General features: G+C 37.9%; 1 protein-coding gene across 1 annotated transcript; it reads left to right on the forward strand.

The window, feature by feature from the left end:
* Positions 1-4,384: 4,384 nt before the first annotated feature.
* Positions 4,385-17,808, forward strand: LOC103697693 (FHA domain-containing protein FHA2-like). The gene is made up of 3 exons (XM_039117255.3): positions 4,385-5,207; positions 15,305-15,462; positions 17,354-17,808. The coding sequence occupies exons 1-3, from the start codon at positions 4,472-4,474 to the stop codon at positions 17,561-17,563; spliced, it is 1,104 nt and encodes a 367-aa protein (XP_038973183.2). The 5' UTR covers positions 4,385-4,471; the 3' UTR covers positions 17,564-17,808.
* Positions 17,809-18,032: the final 224 nt, after the last annotated feature.

An 18,032-nucleotide genomic window follows, 5' to 3' on the forward strand; every position in this document is an offset into this window, starting at 1 on the left:
GTGTGCATGCTAACCAAGTTTATTTTTCATTTGGTTTAGATTGCATTGGGTTTAAATGTTACTTCACTGGTCTGTTGGTTATGGAAAATCCAAAAACAAACCATAAAAGGACATGTGCTAAGTGGTTACTTAATCATATCATTAACATACTTTGCAAGAAAATAATAAATAAATAATATAATTATATTATTAACAATTTTCTACATAAGGATTGATAAAGAACTACAACTAAATTGTAATGAACAATACAAATTAATATTTAACTACATAAAAGTTATTTTAAAATAAAATTAATTTCTTAAATATATAGAATTGTAAGATAGGCAGTGCTTAAATTGATTTTGGATATGAAACTGAGTGCTTAATGTTTCATATCCAGTGTATATTTAAAATTTTGTTATATTTTTTGATCCAAGTCTATTCTTAAACCACATTGGATAGAATTTTTAACTTTTTGTTGATTCCAAAGCACAACAAGCCAATCCTCTAGCATAGATGTTAAATGGTACTTTTTCTTTGGTCATTCTCTTGGTTCTCCAACATCCACATCATCTCTCTCTCCATTCTCCATTTCCCTTGAATCTTTGGCCTCACCTCTTGATGCTGATCTCCACTCAACTAGGAACTCCATCTCATGAGGGCCTGTTTGAGTAATCTAGCATGATTGGGATAGATTTTCTATTAGATTTGTGCATATCAATTCAACACCCTAGCCTAAATTCTGTAGGGGGGAAATAAAATTGACCTTGAGTCCTTTTCATCTGCTCTTGTGAAAGTTCGATCCTCTGCCTCTTCTCTCTTCTTCCCTTCCTCCTTGATATTTGTAGGATATTTCTGTAAGAATGTCCAAAAGAGCTTTTTGATAGATCAGGACTAGCTTTCTCAAACTTTTTGCTTGAAGAAGGTTGTCATTAGGACTTGATTTTGATTAAGAGCTCAAGATTGGGTATGCACCTGTAGTGGGGGATATTTTAGAGATGGCCCACTTAATTTCTATTTTTGTGTTTATAATGTGTTTTAAATTTTGGAAGTGAATTTAGGTGCTTTAGATCCCACGCCTTAATCTCTCATTGCAGCTGCCACAAATGGCTATAGAAATTCTTAATTTTTTGCAAGATTGATCCAATTTTAGACACTTTTGCCTTTAGCATCACATAGGCACTCCAACCATGTACACTTTTTTTTTATAGGTGCATCCAACCAAGTACATTCACTATAAGAACAATATATGCATTTGATTCACATATTGCTGGTGAAAATGCTTTGGACTAGCCCTTGCATTGAAAAAAAAAGAAAGAAAAAAAGGTTATACACACGAATGCTCTCTTATTGCATGCTGCGTCCACCATGAAGTGTTTTTTCTTGATACTTGGTCACACATTTTCAAACCTAGATCATCTCTATATGAAAAATAAACTGATCCAAATCTGCGAATAAATAAAAAAATAAATAAAATAGGCTAGAACACTTACCTAGCTTGCATCTCTAATGTCACAATCTTGAATCTCACTCCAAAAAGTTTAGTCAGAAAGTATTATTATTCAAAATCTATTCGGTGCATAACCGTTGTAAAACTAAACACACGCTTGCATGGATCCTTACATACTCTTCTTGTTTAATCCTTAGCATTATCGCCAAACCAAGGGTCCAAATCTATTCAAATATAATTACAAGAACTATGATCTCCTCATGATCAACCTCTATAAATCTGTTCCCCTAGACCACATAGACCATGGGTTAGATCCAGCATGATATCATTTGGCAACAATCCAAGACCTCATCTAAAAATGCTAAGTAGAATGTGTTATTTAGGTTGCTTAACCTTGTATAAGAAACCAACATCTACCTAGTGCATAATCGGACTAAAAATATACCCACATGAGCCCTCATATCTATAGTTGACTTTTTTTTTGGCCAAGACTAATCTTTGAGAGAGAGTGAGTGAGTGAGTGAGAGAGAGAGAGAGAGAGAGAGAGAGAGAGAGAGAGAGAGAGTGCTAGCTAGTTTTCAACAAATTGTAGTGTGCCTTGAGACAACTGACATGATAGAACTAACATGAACCTAAAGGTTAAAGCAAATAGGATAAAGAGGTTAAGAAGGTCCCCTAATTCAAATGCTCAGAAAATAAAAATAAAAAAAATCAAAAGTAAAATGTTGAAGGATGGAAAAACTCTCTATTTGTAGAAGAAACTCTCAGAAGTACTAGTGAGAAAAAGAGAGATTAGATTGTTTTTGAATTAATCCTGGAGAAGTCTATTTAGAGACTCTATTTGGAAGATCAAAAAGACGCCATAGTTTCAAATATACATAATGTTTTGGAAACACCGTATTTTTTCGAAAACCAGCATTCTTTTTTGAAGAGTCACAACTTATCTGAAAAGAGGCGTTTCATAAAAAAGTATTTTAAAGCATTTATTTTGCCTAAAAACTATTATATCTCTATTTTATAAAAGTATTATAAAGAAATAATCTACTAGAAAAATCAGAAGATTGAAAAGAGCTTGCCTAGATCGAGATGCATGATATACATTGCCCTAAGAACGTGTTTCGCCTCTTATGTATAAGTTTGCGGCGATCTCATTTCCAAGGTACAACAATCCATCTCAGCTTGATCCTCCTCTAATGAGCATGATCACTGGGGAGGTTTGATTTGGCCGACTCTTTCAAATGCCCAGATGAAAAAGAAAAACTTGAAAGATGTTTGAAAGATGAGAAAAAGAAAAATGAGAGAAGAATTCTTTGTTTTGTCTCATAAAGTAGAGAAGTAGTAATTTGGATTGAGTTATCCAAAACACGGGATGCAGAGCCTATTTATAGACGCTCTCCGATGACCGATACGGTGCGACATTTCTGAAGATGCGATCTTTCAGAAACATCGCATCCTTACTGAAATCGGAACCAATGTTTTTCCCTGAAGAAAAAAAATAAGAGTCTTAAAGTTTCTAAACATCTAAAATTTAGAGGATAAAGCTATTATATATATTTTTTAAAATTATTATTATTTTTTAAAGTTAAAACTCCAGCATAGAGTTGGACCAAATGCATTCATGTGTCCTAATGCATGCCGGCAGTCAGCTGTTGTCTTCTTGCATGAGCAGATTCATTGTGATTGGGATAGTAAGGTTCATGTGACTATAGATGAATCAAATGCATGACATGCATCTTGGTGCAAGCAGAAAGCCAATTTTTTTTCTTCATTTTTAAAATAGAATGAGAATCTATTCGAATCCAACAAACCTCTTTACACATCTTTCTCTCATTATATAAGCTGGGGGTTAGACCTGGCCAGATCCTTTTTGTTTACACCTTATAAAGATAAAAGAATGATGTTCCATATGAACCAGAATGTAAAATTATCATGAAAAGTCCATTAACATTTTTGGTATATGCTTCCACAGTAGACATGGTGTGGGCTGAGAGTGCTCTTGTAGCCTCAACTCATGCTTATAGCCCAAATTGAGCCCAAACTATCCTGAGATAGACATCTGAACTACCAAATTGACTCAATTCAAGCTCTTTGGAGTCAAGGCCGGATTCTCTCTCAGTTTCCAATGCACACAATCCATGCCTGGGCACTTAGGATCCATTTTGTTCGTGGGATTTGGACAAGAAAAGTGGGGCCAACAAAAAAAAATACGAAAAATACCCCGTGTTTGATTGCAATTTTCAAAAAATAAAAAAGTAACATTCGTATGAAAAAAAAATTCTACATTTTATAAAAAAGAAAAACCATATAAGACATAGAAAAGTCTAATTTCCACTGATTAAAAATTGAGATAATTTTTCTTTTCTAATAACGCCCTTAAGTTTTTAGATAGAATGAAATAAGATCTCTCATTTTATCAGATATAACAGGCATTTTACACACTTTCCTAGAAAAGTAGATGCTCAACAAAACATAAACCATTCTACAATGTGTCATTTTTTCATGGTTAACCCAATATACAAAAATTACTTTCCAGATATCAGCTATTCAAAAAAAATATTGAAAATTTTGCATGCGAACCAAATGAGTCCCTGGTGACACTTCTTCACCTAGTTTTACTTTTAAGCATAACCTTTAACCTTTAACCAACAACCTCAGCTGCACAATAATGCCAAAATCTATAGTAATTAGTAACAAAGCCATAATTTACATGCATAGCATAATTATAAAGCATAATGGATTATGTTCGGTTGGATTATCAATCTTTCAACAAAACAATGTCAAACCAACTCACATAAGAGTTTGGGACTCCGCATAGCCAACGTCTGAAACTATTTCACCAAGAAGGCAAGAACAAGGTCAGGCTCAAGCGGGTAGAAACTGGCCCAAATCTACTTATCACCCTAACCAAGTCAAAGCCCAGCCCATCAAGATCCCTTCTAAATACCGGACTCTCCCTCTCCTTCTCTCTCTCTCTCTCTCGGTTTCTTTCTGCTTCGAGCGCGCTTCCTTCTCGTCTCTTTCGCGAGAAGAGAAGGAAAAGCCATGCCTAAGGGCCGAAGCTCCGCCCGGAGCGCCGCCACGCGCGGCGGAAGAGGGGGCGGAGACATCGAGCTGGACGACGCCGAGGTCGGGTTCGCGAAGCTCCAGGGCGAGGACTTCGAGTACTACATGCAGACCTACTCGATAATCTTGGGGAGGAACAGCAAGAAATCGGAGGTGGACGTCGATCTGGCGAGCCTAGGTGGCGGGATGAACATATCCCGCCACCACGCGCGCATCTTCTACGACTTCCAGCGCCGCCGCTTCGCCCTCGAGGTCATCGGCAAGAACGGGTGCGTCGTGGAGGGCGTCCTCCACGTGCCGGGCACGCCTCCGGTCAAGCTTGACTCCCAGGACCTCCTCCAGATGGGGGACAAGCAGTTCTACTTCCTTCTCCCCTCCCGATCCATCTTCGAGACCGCCCGGATCGCCCGTCGCCCTTTCCGCCCCGCCCTCTCGGCGCCCAGGGGCCGGCCGGGGCCGTCCGACTACGGGAGTGGCGGCTACGGCGTCCGCGACGATGGAGGAGACGACGAGGATGATGAGGGGGACGAGGAAGAGGAGGATGAGAATGAGGAGGAGCAGGAGGAGGAAGAGGAGGAGGATGGAGAAGAGATAGAGGAGGAGGTGACGCATGCCGTGCCTCGGGGGACGGGAAAGAGGACGCGGGGGGCTCCGGGCGATGGCCGGATCGAACGGCGCGGCCGGGTGGCGCAGGCAGGACCATCAGGGCATCTGGGTTAGTATCGAGATTTCTTCCTTGAGGTGTTTGTTTAGTTTTTGCGTTCTTTTGATTGATTGTTACTGATTAGTGGAGTCTGTTCAGATCTTGCATGTGCGAAAAGTTTGGTTTTTTAAATTGATTTTGTAGCAGTCTGATCATTTTATTTTTTTCCCTGAGTCCTATTGGGTTGTGATGTGCTTTTCATGGATGTTGGTGATGTGGAGAAGCTTAATGAGGTTTACATGCGAGCAAATTATATTTGTGGCTAATTATGTATATTATTTTTGAGAATTTAGGGCCTGATTGATACGCTCTGTATTGATACGTTTGGCAATGAATTGTTAAATCAATCCTGTTTATAATCTGCAAGGCTTGTCATGTGCAAAACAAATTTCAATGTAGCAAGTGAGTCTGAATACTAGTTACCGGGAAAAGAAAGAAGTTTTGCAAATGCTAGAAATGGAAGCAGGTGTTCTCTATTTATGGAGTAATATATATACTTGAATTGATACTGTGAGATGGCAATCAGGAGTCCATGTTTTCCCAATAATTTAGTTTGATAAGACATCTTGTGGTTGATATTTTGGATCACATACAATCCTCCTCTGACATAACGAGTTTGCGCTGGTTCTCATATTCTGCCTAATTAAGAGAAGGGATGGGATCATGGGAAGATGGTGAAGGCCTTGGCATAGTAAGGCAGCGGCATAATGAAAACAATGAAGAAAGGCTTGCTTTTTGAAACATTTTTATATCTTACTTTATAAGGAAGATAGATCTTTTAAAACATTTCTTGTTATGGAATTTACAAGTTTCTGTACCATTTTCTAATGAACTTTAAAAATTGAAGCTTATTTTCACCTGACATGCATTTATTTGCTCAATAAAACCACCTATTATGTCAGGATTTTCAGATTCATTTTTTCTGCAGGGATTAATACTTCTTTCTTGAAATCTAGGTTTTAGTATATTATATTCTTTTCTTCAATAAACATGATTGATCAAGATGGCAACGATAAACCAAGATCAGACTTATTGCTTGCCTTCCAAAGAGGCATTAACTAATATTTATAGGTGTTCTATTGGCAATTTGAGAACTACAAGCAGAACTACAAGCAATAAAAAGCATCCAGATGCCCCTTCTAACATACTATTAAAATCTAATGAAGAGATTATGATTTTGGTTGTTGAGGCTTATTTATTATGGTTATGGTCACTAGGTCTTTTTGGTGACTTCAAAGGCTTAGAGCGACATGTAACCTTTTATGTATTTGCACTCTGTTGCCAGTGAGAGGGGAAGTTGATCTTACAAGGAGACTGTCAGATTTTATCAATCATGTGTACAAGTTCCACTGCAAATGAAAGGATTTTAGAAAATATGTAACTTTGTGAATAATTCTTTGTCGGACTTTGTTTTTCCTTTAGAGAACATGACAAGGTTCAACTTCTAACGATTTTTTTCGGCAAAAAGCTAGATTTTACTGTTCTTCAATACGCTAAAATGCTTGAATTTAATTGCATATGTGAATTTGTATTAAATATATGTTCTAAATTATTAAAATGAACTTATAATAAGTATGCCTTTCCCTTTTTCATTCTTTTCTTAAATTGAGTCTTGCTTAACTTAGAGTTATGGTCTATAGCATGTTTTAAGCCCTTGTACTAGGCCACGTATGGATACCTTATCAGTACTATGGATATGTCTTACTAAAAATTGTTAATGTTTTTGTACTGATACATGGTATATTGTTGGAAGTGACACAAAAAATAGTACCATCTGCCATGGCGGGTGGTATGCTAAGCCCGATACCGATATTGAAAACCTATTGGGTTGCTACAGTACTCTCCATATCATCCGGTATTCAAAATGTTAGTCTATATGATATATAGAAAATGGCATAAAAGTTTGTCATCAATGTTATATTTACTATACTTAGAACATGTATATGGATGAGTAGGTACTATGTGTGCATCCAACACTTTAAGCCTTAGAGTTTTGTGGTTTTGTCTTGAATATGCTTGCATATCATATCACTCTAATTTGGCCAAATGATTTTTTAGAGGTTATCTTCTTTAAAAAAAATTAGAGGATACATCATTAAAATAGAATCTCTCCAATTACATATATTGTTATGTACTTTGGTTCATAGTTACTAGCAAAATTTGAAGTATGTTAGCGTGGGAGCATATGGGTCAGATGTCGTCATGATGTGTACTTCCATATGCCGCTATATCTACTCATTGTTTTTGGATATAGGGTGATGAGGCATATGGTACATACTGGTATATACCATAGTCTAGGAAAGTAGGGGGCTGTATGTGCCAAGGTATGGTCGGTTCTTCAAAACTTGGTTACTAGGAATCACATATCCTACTAAAATAGGAGTTCTGTGTAAAATGCATTTAGGCAAATGGATCCAATTTGGTCTCTCAGGAATGGAGGGATACATTCAAAAACATGAAGGAGGCATTTTGTGATAAATGTGCTAAAATGATAAAAAATAGTGAGGAAGGCAGTAGAAAGAACAGGATAGGTATGATGCGGTCCAACCTAGCATTGCCACCAAAAGCTGTGGTCATCGCTTGCGACGGACATGCATATGAACATAGAGCTGCCTAGCACCTACACATATCCACTCACCATTCCCCAAATCCAGACCTTAGAATGCATATTGAATGGAGAGGGGAATGGAAAAACATGGCTTATTCCTACTCTTTATTGCGCTTATAGAATACCTTTAATGATATGTCCATAGCCACTTTGTTCTCTTGCTTTATGCGGTAAACAAGAGAATGATAATTCTAGCTAAAAGGGCAAGTCATGTATCAGTCTATATAAAGTGTCCACTATTGCGGTTTCAATAGCCACCTTAGAGTTGAGTTTTTCAGTGGATGGGCTTCACCTGAGAAATCAATTAGTTTATATAAAGTGTTTACTAATTGCAATAATGCATTTGCATTGATATATTATGCATGGCCTATGGCTTACATATAAGCCATAGCATGGCGCTTTGTACCAATCCATATTAGTGTGTACCAAGCATACCATATCATAGTACGTAGTGGGCATATCATACCATATTAGTACCAAACTAGTATGTAGTATGACGGAAGTATGGGGACTCGGCCGACTCGTTAGTCTTCTGAGTGGGCCAATGTTGCTCCTTCATCTGGAGGGAGATTTGCTCCCAGGTTTTCTTGGTGACCTCGGAGATTAGATGGGAGATTGGGGATGGGCGAGCCATCGGCGTCGTGGGGGACAAATACTTGGCGGATCTGCTGCTATGTAGATGGCCATCTTGTTCGAGGCCGATTGGCTGGAAGGATGTAGGGTTTGTGACCTATTTACACCAGGGAAGAGGAGATGGAATGAGGACCTTGTACGGAGGGCGTTTGGTGAGCAGTTAGCCGAGAGGGTGTTGGCGATGCCGATCCCTGCAGGAGAGATTGCAGACAGACAGATTTGGAGCAGTACAGGCAGGCCAAAGGTGAAGGCAAGGAATCTTCTTGGGCTGATCAGGAGGTCGTCGGCACGATAGATTGATGGGAGTTGGATCTGGAGATTATGTATTCACCTCCGAGTGACTTTATTCGTCTGGAAGGTAGCCTGGGGCTGCCTACCCACCAGAGGAGTGCTAGCTCGAGGAGGTGTACGCATCCCCCCAGGATGTTGGGCCTACCAGAAGGAGTCTATCTTTCATATCCTTTTTGTCTATCAGCGTGATGTTCGGATCTGGGAGTGCGCTTCGGCTTTCCCTGACATGCGGCAAGGATGGTCGTCAACCGAGAAGTTTCTGACCTTCCTAGAGGTTTCTTCATGAAGGCCTGGCCTTGTGGAGCGAGGGATTAGGGCTATCAATCTGGCCTATCACTGCTGGCTAGGTAGGAATGCTTGTGTCTTTGATGACAAAGGTGCTCATTCGAGGATAGTGGTGGACAGAGCACTGCTCTATACGGTAGAGGTCATTGGCACTACTGCGTCATCGTCCCTTGGGTTGGCTAAAGAAATCTACGATTTTCATTCTCCTCTTGTAGTGTTCAGGGTTATGCTCGTTTTTTGGGAACCTCAACCCTTTGGTTTTCTCAAGCTGAACTTTGACGGCAGCGTCGGCGGGGTAGGGAGCAGCAATGACGTCGGATTTGTTATCAGAGACCAGAATGCTAGAGTAGTGGCGGCTAGGGGTCGGCAGATCTTCGACCAATCAGTTGTCGGAGCTGAGCTCAGAGCAACATGGGAAGGCGCCACCTATTCGAGGTGGGGTGTTGGGCGCGGACTGTATCATCCTAGAGGGGAACTCAACCACGGTGATCGAATGGATTTAGGGTCGGGGGCACGCTGCCGGCGGGATGCGCTTGCTCCACGACATCTACAGTTTGCTGGGTGAGTGTGCCTCCTACTGGGCTTCCTATGTCTACAAAGAAGCCAACAGTGCTGCGGATTGGGTGGCAGCCTATGCTATGCAGCACTCGGGAGAGTTCGTTTGGGGGAACCACATGTCTATTCCGTCCCCACTGCATTATCTACTTTTTTTCTGATTTCATGGGTTGTACTTACACTCATTGTGTGTGAGCCGCCGTTGTACCAAAAAAAAAGAAAGTACTGAGTATTGATATGCCGAGCCGACCCATGTACCGAGCATTATCGACACTGTACCAAGATGGTATCGATAAGGATCTCATATTGAGATTGCCTACCTTAATACAGGTCATCTAAACCATTAAACTAACCAAACTATTCCTTAATCAAACTTTTCATTAGTGGAAGAAAGAGAATCATTTTCATCCCCAATCATGTTAATTAGATTTAGGACATGATAACTTAGTCGAAATGAGCTCTTTAGTGGATTTAACACATCTAAGAGGTGTATCTTATTGAGGCAACAAAAAATGATTTATAATCCAAAAATAAAAAAAGTAATAAAAATTAAATTCTGAAAGTAATAATTCATATAACTCTTGGCTAAGCATTACCGGTCGATCTTCATAGCCCCTTCCTTTTTGTAGCCAAGCTTCAGAGCATTTATAATAAATTTTCTAGTTACATGGTAGAGAGTTTGCATATCTATGATTGAAAGTGGTCCTAAGGCAAGGCTTTAGAGGTTATGGATATGGAGTTAAAATGTAAGTGGCTTTGGCACTTGATGTGAAAATGCTTAGTATAGAAGGAAGAATTATTAAGAATCAATACATGCAAAGAGGTGAGTGGGGTTCGAGTATTATTGTAGGAATTTGGAAAGACGTATTGATAAACAGGTAAATATAGGTTTAAAGGGTTAACAAAAGTCCTGACATGTTTTGTGGTGTACGCACTATTTTCGCCATCTATATACTAAATTCCCTACAATCTCACTAGATCTTGATGCTTTGTTTAGTAAATATTTGAATAAGTTGTGAGGGAGGACTTATGAATGTTCGTGTTTAAACAATCATCTTAAACTCTTTCAGATATATCTAGCATCTTAAGTCAAGCTAAACATGTTATCATTGAGCACAATAGACATATATATAATATACTATTTAAAAAATCTAACACATGAACTAACTTAATGTAGCCCTACAATATATGAAGCAATCCTAAACAAACATGAAAAGCACAATTTAGATTGGCACTTGTAAAAGATCATAAAAATACTTTAAGATACTACAGCATGACTCGAGAAGACAAGGTATGAAACTACTTACAATGAACAAACAATACTAAGAAAACCTGATAAACAAGCTCCTGTTTTGTAGAATATATAAAGACAGCTAGCGTACTGCGTGTCATTAGTTCATTAGCCTAGATAAGTTTGAGAGTGTTGGCAACATGGTTATGTTCTTCAAGCCTTTGAGGTTTGGATGCATGTATTCAGACCATTTGGTACATCATCATGTATCAAAATCAAGATTTACACATTGTTTGAAGTACTCTACCTTACAAGTCCATATTAAACAGTATATACCCTGCCAGACAGGTACTGGCATGGTACGAAGATAACCTACATGAGCATTGCATGTGGCATGGTCGTCATACTTGTAGACATCTTACCATACATAAATTTCCTAATTAGATTATTATCACTGCCAGTCACTGAAATTAGCTCAAGTCATCTTAACCTTCCATTTAACTATATAATCTGCCCACTTACAGTCATGCACAACCAGTCGGAATCTCAATCATGCTCTGGTGCATCTAATCCACTTTGGGAACTCTTACAATTAAAGAAACCACTTGGTAGTCTGGTGTGGATTCCTTCTCCATCTCTTCACCTTCATAGTCACATTGACCCATTTTCTCTGTGAATATCTTGAAGATCCTGCACAGATTTTCCAAATCCCTCCAGACTCCTATATAAGGAGTTCACATATGAGCCTCTGCAGTCCCCTTAACTACTACTCAATCCTATATGGGTTCCTTTAGTCATCTCCTTGCTATCTTTTGCATTCACACACTATAGAGATTTCCTTGCTGTAATGGATTTCTATGAGACATGCATATCCAAAAGCATTGGCATAGCAACCCCATCACATGCTCAGTGGATGTATTGAATTATCTCTTTAAATGACCTCTTACCTTGGGTCCATGTTTGAAGGGAATGGTGTGAGTTGCAATATCTTTGATTCATGAACATGACTTCCTGAATAAAGGTCCACAAAACAACAGAAAATGCAAGCCCTCTTCAAACAAAAAAAAAAGAAACAGAAAATGCATACGCACACTAGTGAATACTCAATTGAATGTGACAAGATATACAAGTGAAAGATATATTGCACTTGCAGGCCCTTTTGTGTGCTCCAAGATGACTCCACTCTTATAACTTTATGATGTAAGTAAATTTGTCATTTTATAATCTATTTAATGATAGGAAACTGGGAAATTATTGGGGGATGCTTGGTGGACTGCCAAACTGCTACTTAGTGTTGAATTAAACCTGTTTAATTATTTGAAGTTATTAAAAGGGTGATTGAACAAAATTTAAATTAAAATGCTAACATTCTTTGACAGTTTGACCTATTTGATTTTATACTAGGATGGTCAATAATGCAGGCTATCTTTTTTACTTAGGCAGTTGATAGTAAGATACAGAGAAAAAAACAAAACTAACCTAGCCTGGGCAGATCTGTCAACCAAAAGAGGGAAAAGATGAGTCTACATATGGTCTTGTTGATCTGGAAAAAGATTATGATAGAACATAAATGGTGATTTTTTTTTTCATGGGGGTGGGTGGGGGGGCACTGTTGCTTGACAAGGATGTGTTTCTGGTCATGATGTACTCACTCATCACTCGAAGGTCTGAGGACATCATTCTTATACTATTTATACTGATGTACCATGCTGCATGCTACTTGCAAATGATATACTATTGATTGACAAGAGGACAAGGTTAATGCTAAATTAGATTCATGGAGTGAAAATTTCAGAAGATAAGGGTTTGAAAATTAGTTTAACATAATTAGAGTTTATTGAATGTAATTTCAAGGAGAATGGAGATGAAACTGGGGCTCCATTCAAGATTAATGGACAAGTGATACCAAGAGAGATTAGTGCTATTGTTGAATTTAAAGAGTAGAGTTTTAGAGAGATGGGTGAAGATAATATAGTTGGATGAAATGAAGAGGAGCTTCTGAGTTGGTATGGGACTGACACATATTTTTACAGCTTACATGAAAGTCCTATAAAGCAAATATAATCTCCAATATTGTGCTGCTGAGTTTTTTAGGGCAATAAAGAGGATCCGATAGGAGTTACTGAGGCTGAAGCTGAAGACTTACATTAACACCAATGTTTGCTCTTAATAGGAATTATTTGTGAATTTGGATTCATAAAATTGACTTCAAATAGTTCAGACAAGGTTTGACACTGGATTTAACAAAATTTTTTATTTGTAATTAAATTTTTTGAGGGATTAGACTGAAGAAGAATTCTTAGACAGTTAAGACTTAAGAGTGTATTGCTTTCATCTCAAGGCTACAGATTTTATCAGTTTTTTGAGAGGAAGGGAGGGCATATGGCCACCCAGATTTATTAAAAGAAATAAAAGAATTACAACAAGAGAGAAAAACGTCCATCCCTCAAAACAGCAGGGTTGAAGAGCCAGGAATATTTTGCTTGCATCTTGAGGTTTGAAGATTGAGTCAAGTAAATACTCCTTCTTGAGGTTGTTTATTTCCTTAATGAAGATTAGGCACATTGTTCCTAATCCTTCCTAAAAAAGAAAATATTGAGAAGTAGATTTGGCATTTCAGTGAAGTGTTTGTAACTTTAAGCCAATATGTCTTAACACATGGTATATTTAAGACTTGGGAGTATCTTAACTTGCATAAGTGTATTTTGGCTACAATTTCCAAAAACCTATGCCAAGAGCTGACACTGCAGATGCTCCATCTTTGCAGTGCCTTGAAATATCATGTATTGTGTCATAAAGCAAAACAAAGTGAAGTGTACACTCCTAAAGTTGTAGACTTATAGGAATTTAAAATATAAGAGTAGCAATCCATTTTTTTGTGTTTGCAAATGCATTCGCGTATTATGGGAAGCATTTTTTCAAAAGATTTTCACATTGAAAAGATAAAAAAAAAGATATGTACAAATGTGTCCCCTTTAACATTTATGAATTAGTAGAGCTCTTGCTGAGATCCATAAATGTTAAAGGGGACATAGCCTTTTGGGTCAGGGATGGGTCCAAAGATAGACACCAATGATTCATGTTTGGTCCTGGCTTTAGTTAGTATTTGCTTAATCTGGACCTGACTTGATCTGATCATGTAATATAATAAGGTTTGGATACATCTTTGGTGAACCCTAACTGGCTGGCTTACTTCGCTGTACCATTTCGAATCGGACAATACAGAACTTACCGTATCGGTTCGGTACCGGTATGTAGTACGAGAGGCATACTGAAACTTAGTAAGGAGGTATACCGACACTCGGTATGCCAAAAAGACCTCATATTGTTCTGTATCGATAGTGCTAGTGAGACACCGATACGAGGTCCAGTATCGAGACGGCAAACCTTGATGGCTGGCTGGATAGGTTACCGGATATATTCGTTCCAGATTTCTTATCCACCAGGTTTTTTATTCTTTCAAACAAAAAAATCAAGCCCTGATTTTCCTCCTCCATGTCTCCTCTGCTAATGCCCATATCACTAGATCCTTTGGTGGGGTTGAGATGATCCACCAAGTTGTATATCACCAAATAAGGTGTGAATTCATATTAAATAATTTACCTGATTCGGACCTGGACCTGATCTACACCTGACCCAAATGATGCAAACTTGATGATCATTAAGTAGAGAATGGTCGTAAAATGCCCATACCCTACCTATAGACCCTTCGGGCCTGTGTAAATGAAAAAACTTTAAAAAAAAAAGTTTTACAAAACTGGTTGTTTGGCTGCTCTCATTTTAGTAGAAGCAGTTCTCCTCCTACTTTTCATAAAACCAGTTTTATACAGTCTCGTGTTTTTTGGATGTCTGTTTCAGGAAAAATTGCAGAGATATAAACAGCCCCTATGGGTTTTATGAAACCTCAACTACCCTGCCTCGTATTTGTAGCAAAAAGTCATAAAACTGGTTTTCTTTTTGAATGATTACTAATGCAATGGCACGCATAACTTTTTAGAAATTTACATCAACATGTAAACTGTTAGTTGCTGCATTTAACTATGTTTCTTATTTGAACTGTTTCCTATTGTTGCACTTTTGAAAACAAAGAGCTCAGTCTCATATGCTGCATGCTAAATTTTAGATGAATAATACTCACTGCCCAACTTGGTCTCTGATTCTAAATGTGCGATGACTATATGTTCATGTGCATAGATGTGCACATGATTATAAATTGATTTGCTTTTTAACATGTCCACTTGTTTTTCATTTTTTGTTAATGTGATAGCATTTCTAGGATGCTGTATTATGTTAAAGTTTTTCCTCTTAACTTGCTTTTCTTAGATGATAGTATTTTAAAATCTACATGGTTACTTGTTAATGAACCGGAAATCATGTGAAATTGCCATGTTTTTGAAATTTTTAGGAACCATTTTATCTGGTCATAGGAGGTACTGTTCATTTAATTGCACATCTGGTCAGTGAAAGCACCACTATGATAACATGATATTATGTTTATTTCTGCAGTCAAAAAGTCAGAGGCAAAGTCAAAGGCTGATAGAGAAGCAGATAATCAACAACTGTTGCTGCTGGAAGAGAAAGATGTCATCTCAACTGTAGCTACTGTGCTTTCTGATCTTTGTGGTCCAGGAGAGTGGATGCCCATGGATAAACTTAACGCAGAGGTTAGCTTAAGCATTTCTCTGACAATATTTTGTGCTTCATTTTGGATATTGTGGATGAGCTTGCATGATGGTTTTGTCTGAAAAAAGTTCTTTATCATCTCTACTATTATAATGCGGACTCCTTGGCCTGGATGATAGACTCATATCTCCGCTGACAAGTTTATATATAGTCTTAACATATACACTCCCTCTTGGTTCAATTCTCTTTCTTTTTAAGAAAGAGATGCAAGAGAAATACACCAAGAGTGTTTTTATCAGTCTATATAAATATTTTTTTCTGTTAAATTAAATGTTGGTGACCACAGGAATACATACTTTCACATGCATTGCATATTCATGACTCTTATAGGCATAAAGAAGATTGACTATTTTGATGCTCACCTTGATAGCTTCTTAATATAGATTACCTACTGCACAAGTACTGGCTAGGATATAGGGAGATCCAAAGTTCAGTTTCAATTTAATGTTCTGCGCCTCCCTCTTGTTATAATTATCGGAAACTACTGCTGTTAGCCCTCCTATTTGCTCAAGGGACTCCAAAGACATTTGTCCAGTAATATGAAGTCTAGGAACTTAAAGCGCAAAAAACTACTGTTCCGACTTGTGAGATCTGACCAATTTCTACTGCCAAGATTTAAGTTTCACTATCGGTCAGTTTAGTTGCAAGTGGTAACCTTGAAATTGTCATTTTCTTTTGAGAGGATGTATTGTCATCATACATGGTTAAACATTCGTAGTGTGGTTAACCATATCATATGAAGGTCAATCAAGGACAAACGTATTGACTAAAATCTAAGCATTGTCACTGTCGACTTGAGAGTTGAGAGAAGTGACTTTCCTAAGTGAGAGGCAATTATGTGAGTCCGACCATTTGGCGGACTTATATACTAAATTCCTACAAGCGGACTATTTACATGATTTATGTGACCTGCATGCCCATTTAGATGCAACCAAGCACCTCATCGTCAAATTAGAATTTAATTCCTAGTTTGAACAAATCACGAATAAGAATTCACAAGTCTCAACATCAGATGGGTTCAGATGGTTCTGACAAGCTGGTCATTGTGGTTGTAGTTATGGAGATTGCAATGATGTGCTTCAAAAATTACAATTTGTATGGAATTTATACTGTCTTCTATCCTTACAAGCCACTATTGAAGACCAACTGCCAAGTTGATAAGCTAGTAACCATAATTTTAGCAGGTCAAACGCCCACACTTGCCAGAATTGGTTGTTTTGTTAGTTTTTCTTTTTTATCCTATGTGGCTTTTTTATGTTCCTGATGATTTTCATTTAAATGATTTTAGTCGTGATGGAAACCGTGCGATTAGCTGTTTGTTAGAATATGCTTCAAAATTTTCTACTATGAACCTAAGTTCCTGTTTGGCCAATTTTATCTTGGTCTAGTTAACTTCAAATTTCAAACCGTGAAAGAACAAAATAGTATATTTGCAAGCTTTTACTGGGATACTGGATTTGTACTGATAGAAGCCTGTTTTGGAGATCAAGAACTAATAATAGATGTTTGATATCAATGCATGATAAAACTGCATAAAACTGAATCATTGCGATGCTTCAAACAATTTCTGCTGAGTGGTAATGAGTTACTTGTACCATTAAACTTTTTAGCTTATTTCCGATAGTTCTGCATTACGAAGCTTAAGGGTGCTGGCTTAAGGTTCCAGCAGCCTTTTTTTATTATCTTTGCCCAAATGGTTTGCAATATTTGAGTCTCTTGCTCCAAATTTTATGTCTTTCCTAGAACTAGTGCTCTATGTACGTCTAATATATATAGATATTGTAGTTTATCAAATATTTGTTGTTTCTAAATACATCTTCTAGAAGATCAGTTAACTTAACAATCCTTAATGGAATGCTTGTTTTGATCCAGCTATTTGAGCAATACGGCAATATATGGCATCATGGTAGGGTAAGAAGATATCTGACGTCTGAAGAATGGCCAGAGAGTGAAACTAAAGGGAGACCGTGGTTCGGTCTGCTGACACTGCTAAGGAAATATCCTGAGCACTTTGTGATTAATACTAGGTCAAAGGGGCGGGTGACATCAGAGTTTGTGTCGTTAGTTTCTTTGATTTCATAATCATCTCCTGGAATTGTCATTTACATTGTGCGGTTATCAAACAACTCAAAGTTGTATTAGCTGATCTGTTGGTGTTTCTAGTTTCCTTTTTGTTCCTATATTTGAGAGGAACCTTCATGTATAATATGGTTATAAGTGTCAGTGAGTAGTTGGTTCCTGGTTTATGTCTCAGAATAATGAATGTCAGAATGCTTTTATTGTACTGTGTTTGTGTATATATATATATATATGGATGTTTCGGACCATGTGAGTGCTTGTGGCCTTGCATGATTAGTGCTGGAGATTATGTTGGCAATCTTGAATGCATCTCTATATTGTGGCTGTTGAAGGTAAGTAGATGATCAGGACCTCTGAAGGCTGTTTCCGATTCCCAGTCAAGTGTACAAGTTGAGGGATCAGGTTTTGATCTATCACTAGTCGGCAGACATCAATGTTATGTAGTTTAAATTTCATGAAGTTGGCTATCATT

The sequence above is a fragment of the Phoenix dactylifera genome, chromosome 4, assembly GCF_051530095.1.
Source record: "Phoenix dactylifera cultivar Ajwa chromosome 4, Ajwa_hap1_PhDact_Kaust_v1.1, whole genome shotgun sequence".
In the NCBI taxonomy this organism is placed as follows: domain Eukaryota; kingdom Viridiplantae; phylum Streptophyta; class Magnoliopsida; order Arecales; family Arecaceae; genus Phoenix; species Phoenix dactylifera.

Bases quoted from the DNA above. Each gene is read 5' to 3' on its own strand.
- LOC103697693 (XM_039117255.3), top strand. From the start codon at position 4,472: ATGCCTAAGGGCCGAAGCTCCGCCCGGAGCGCCGCCACGCGCGGCGGA. The intron at 5,208-15,304 runs GTTAGTATCGAG...TTATTTCTGCAG, and splicing joins AGGACCATCAGGGCATCTGG to TCAAAAAGTCAGAGGCAAAG. The intron at 15,463-17,353 runs GTTAGCTTAAGC...GTTTTGATCCAG, and splicing joins TGGATAAACTTAACGCAGAG to CTATTTGAGCAATACGGCAA.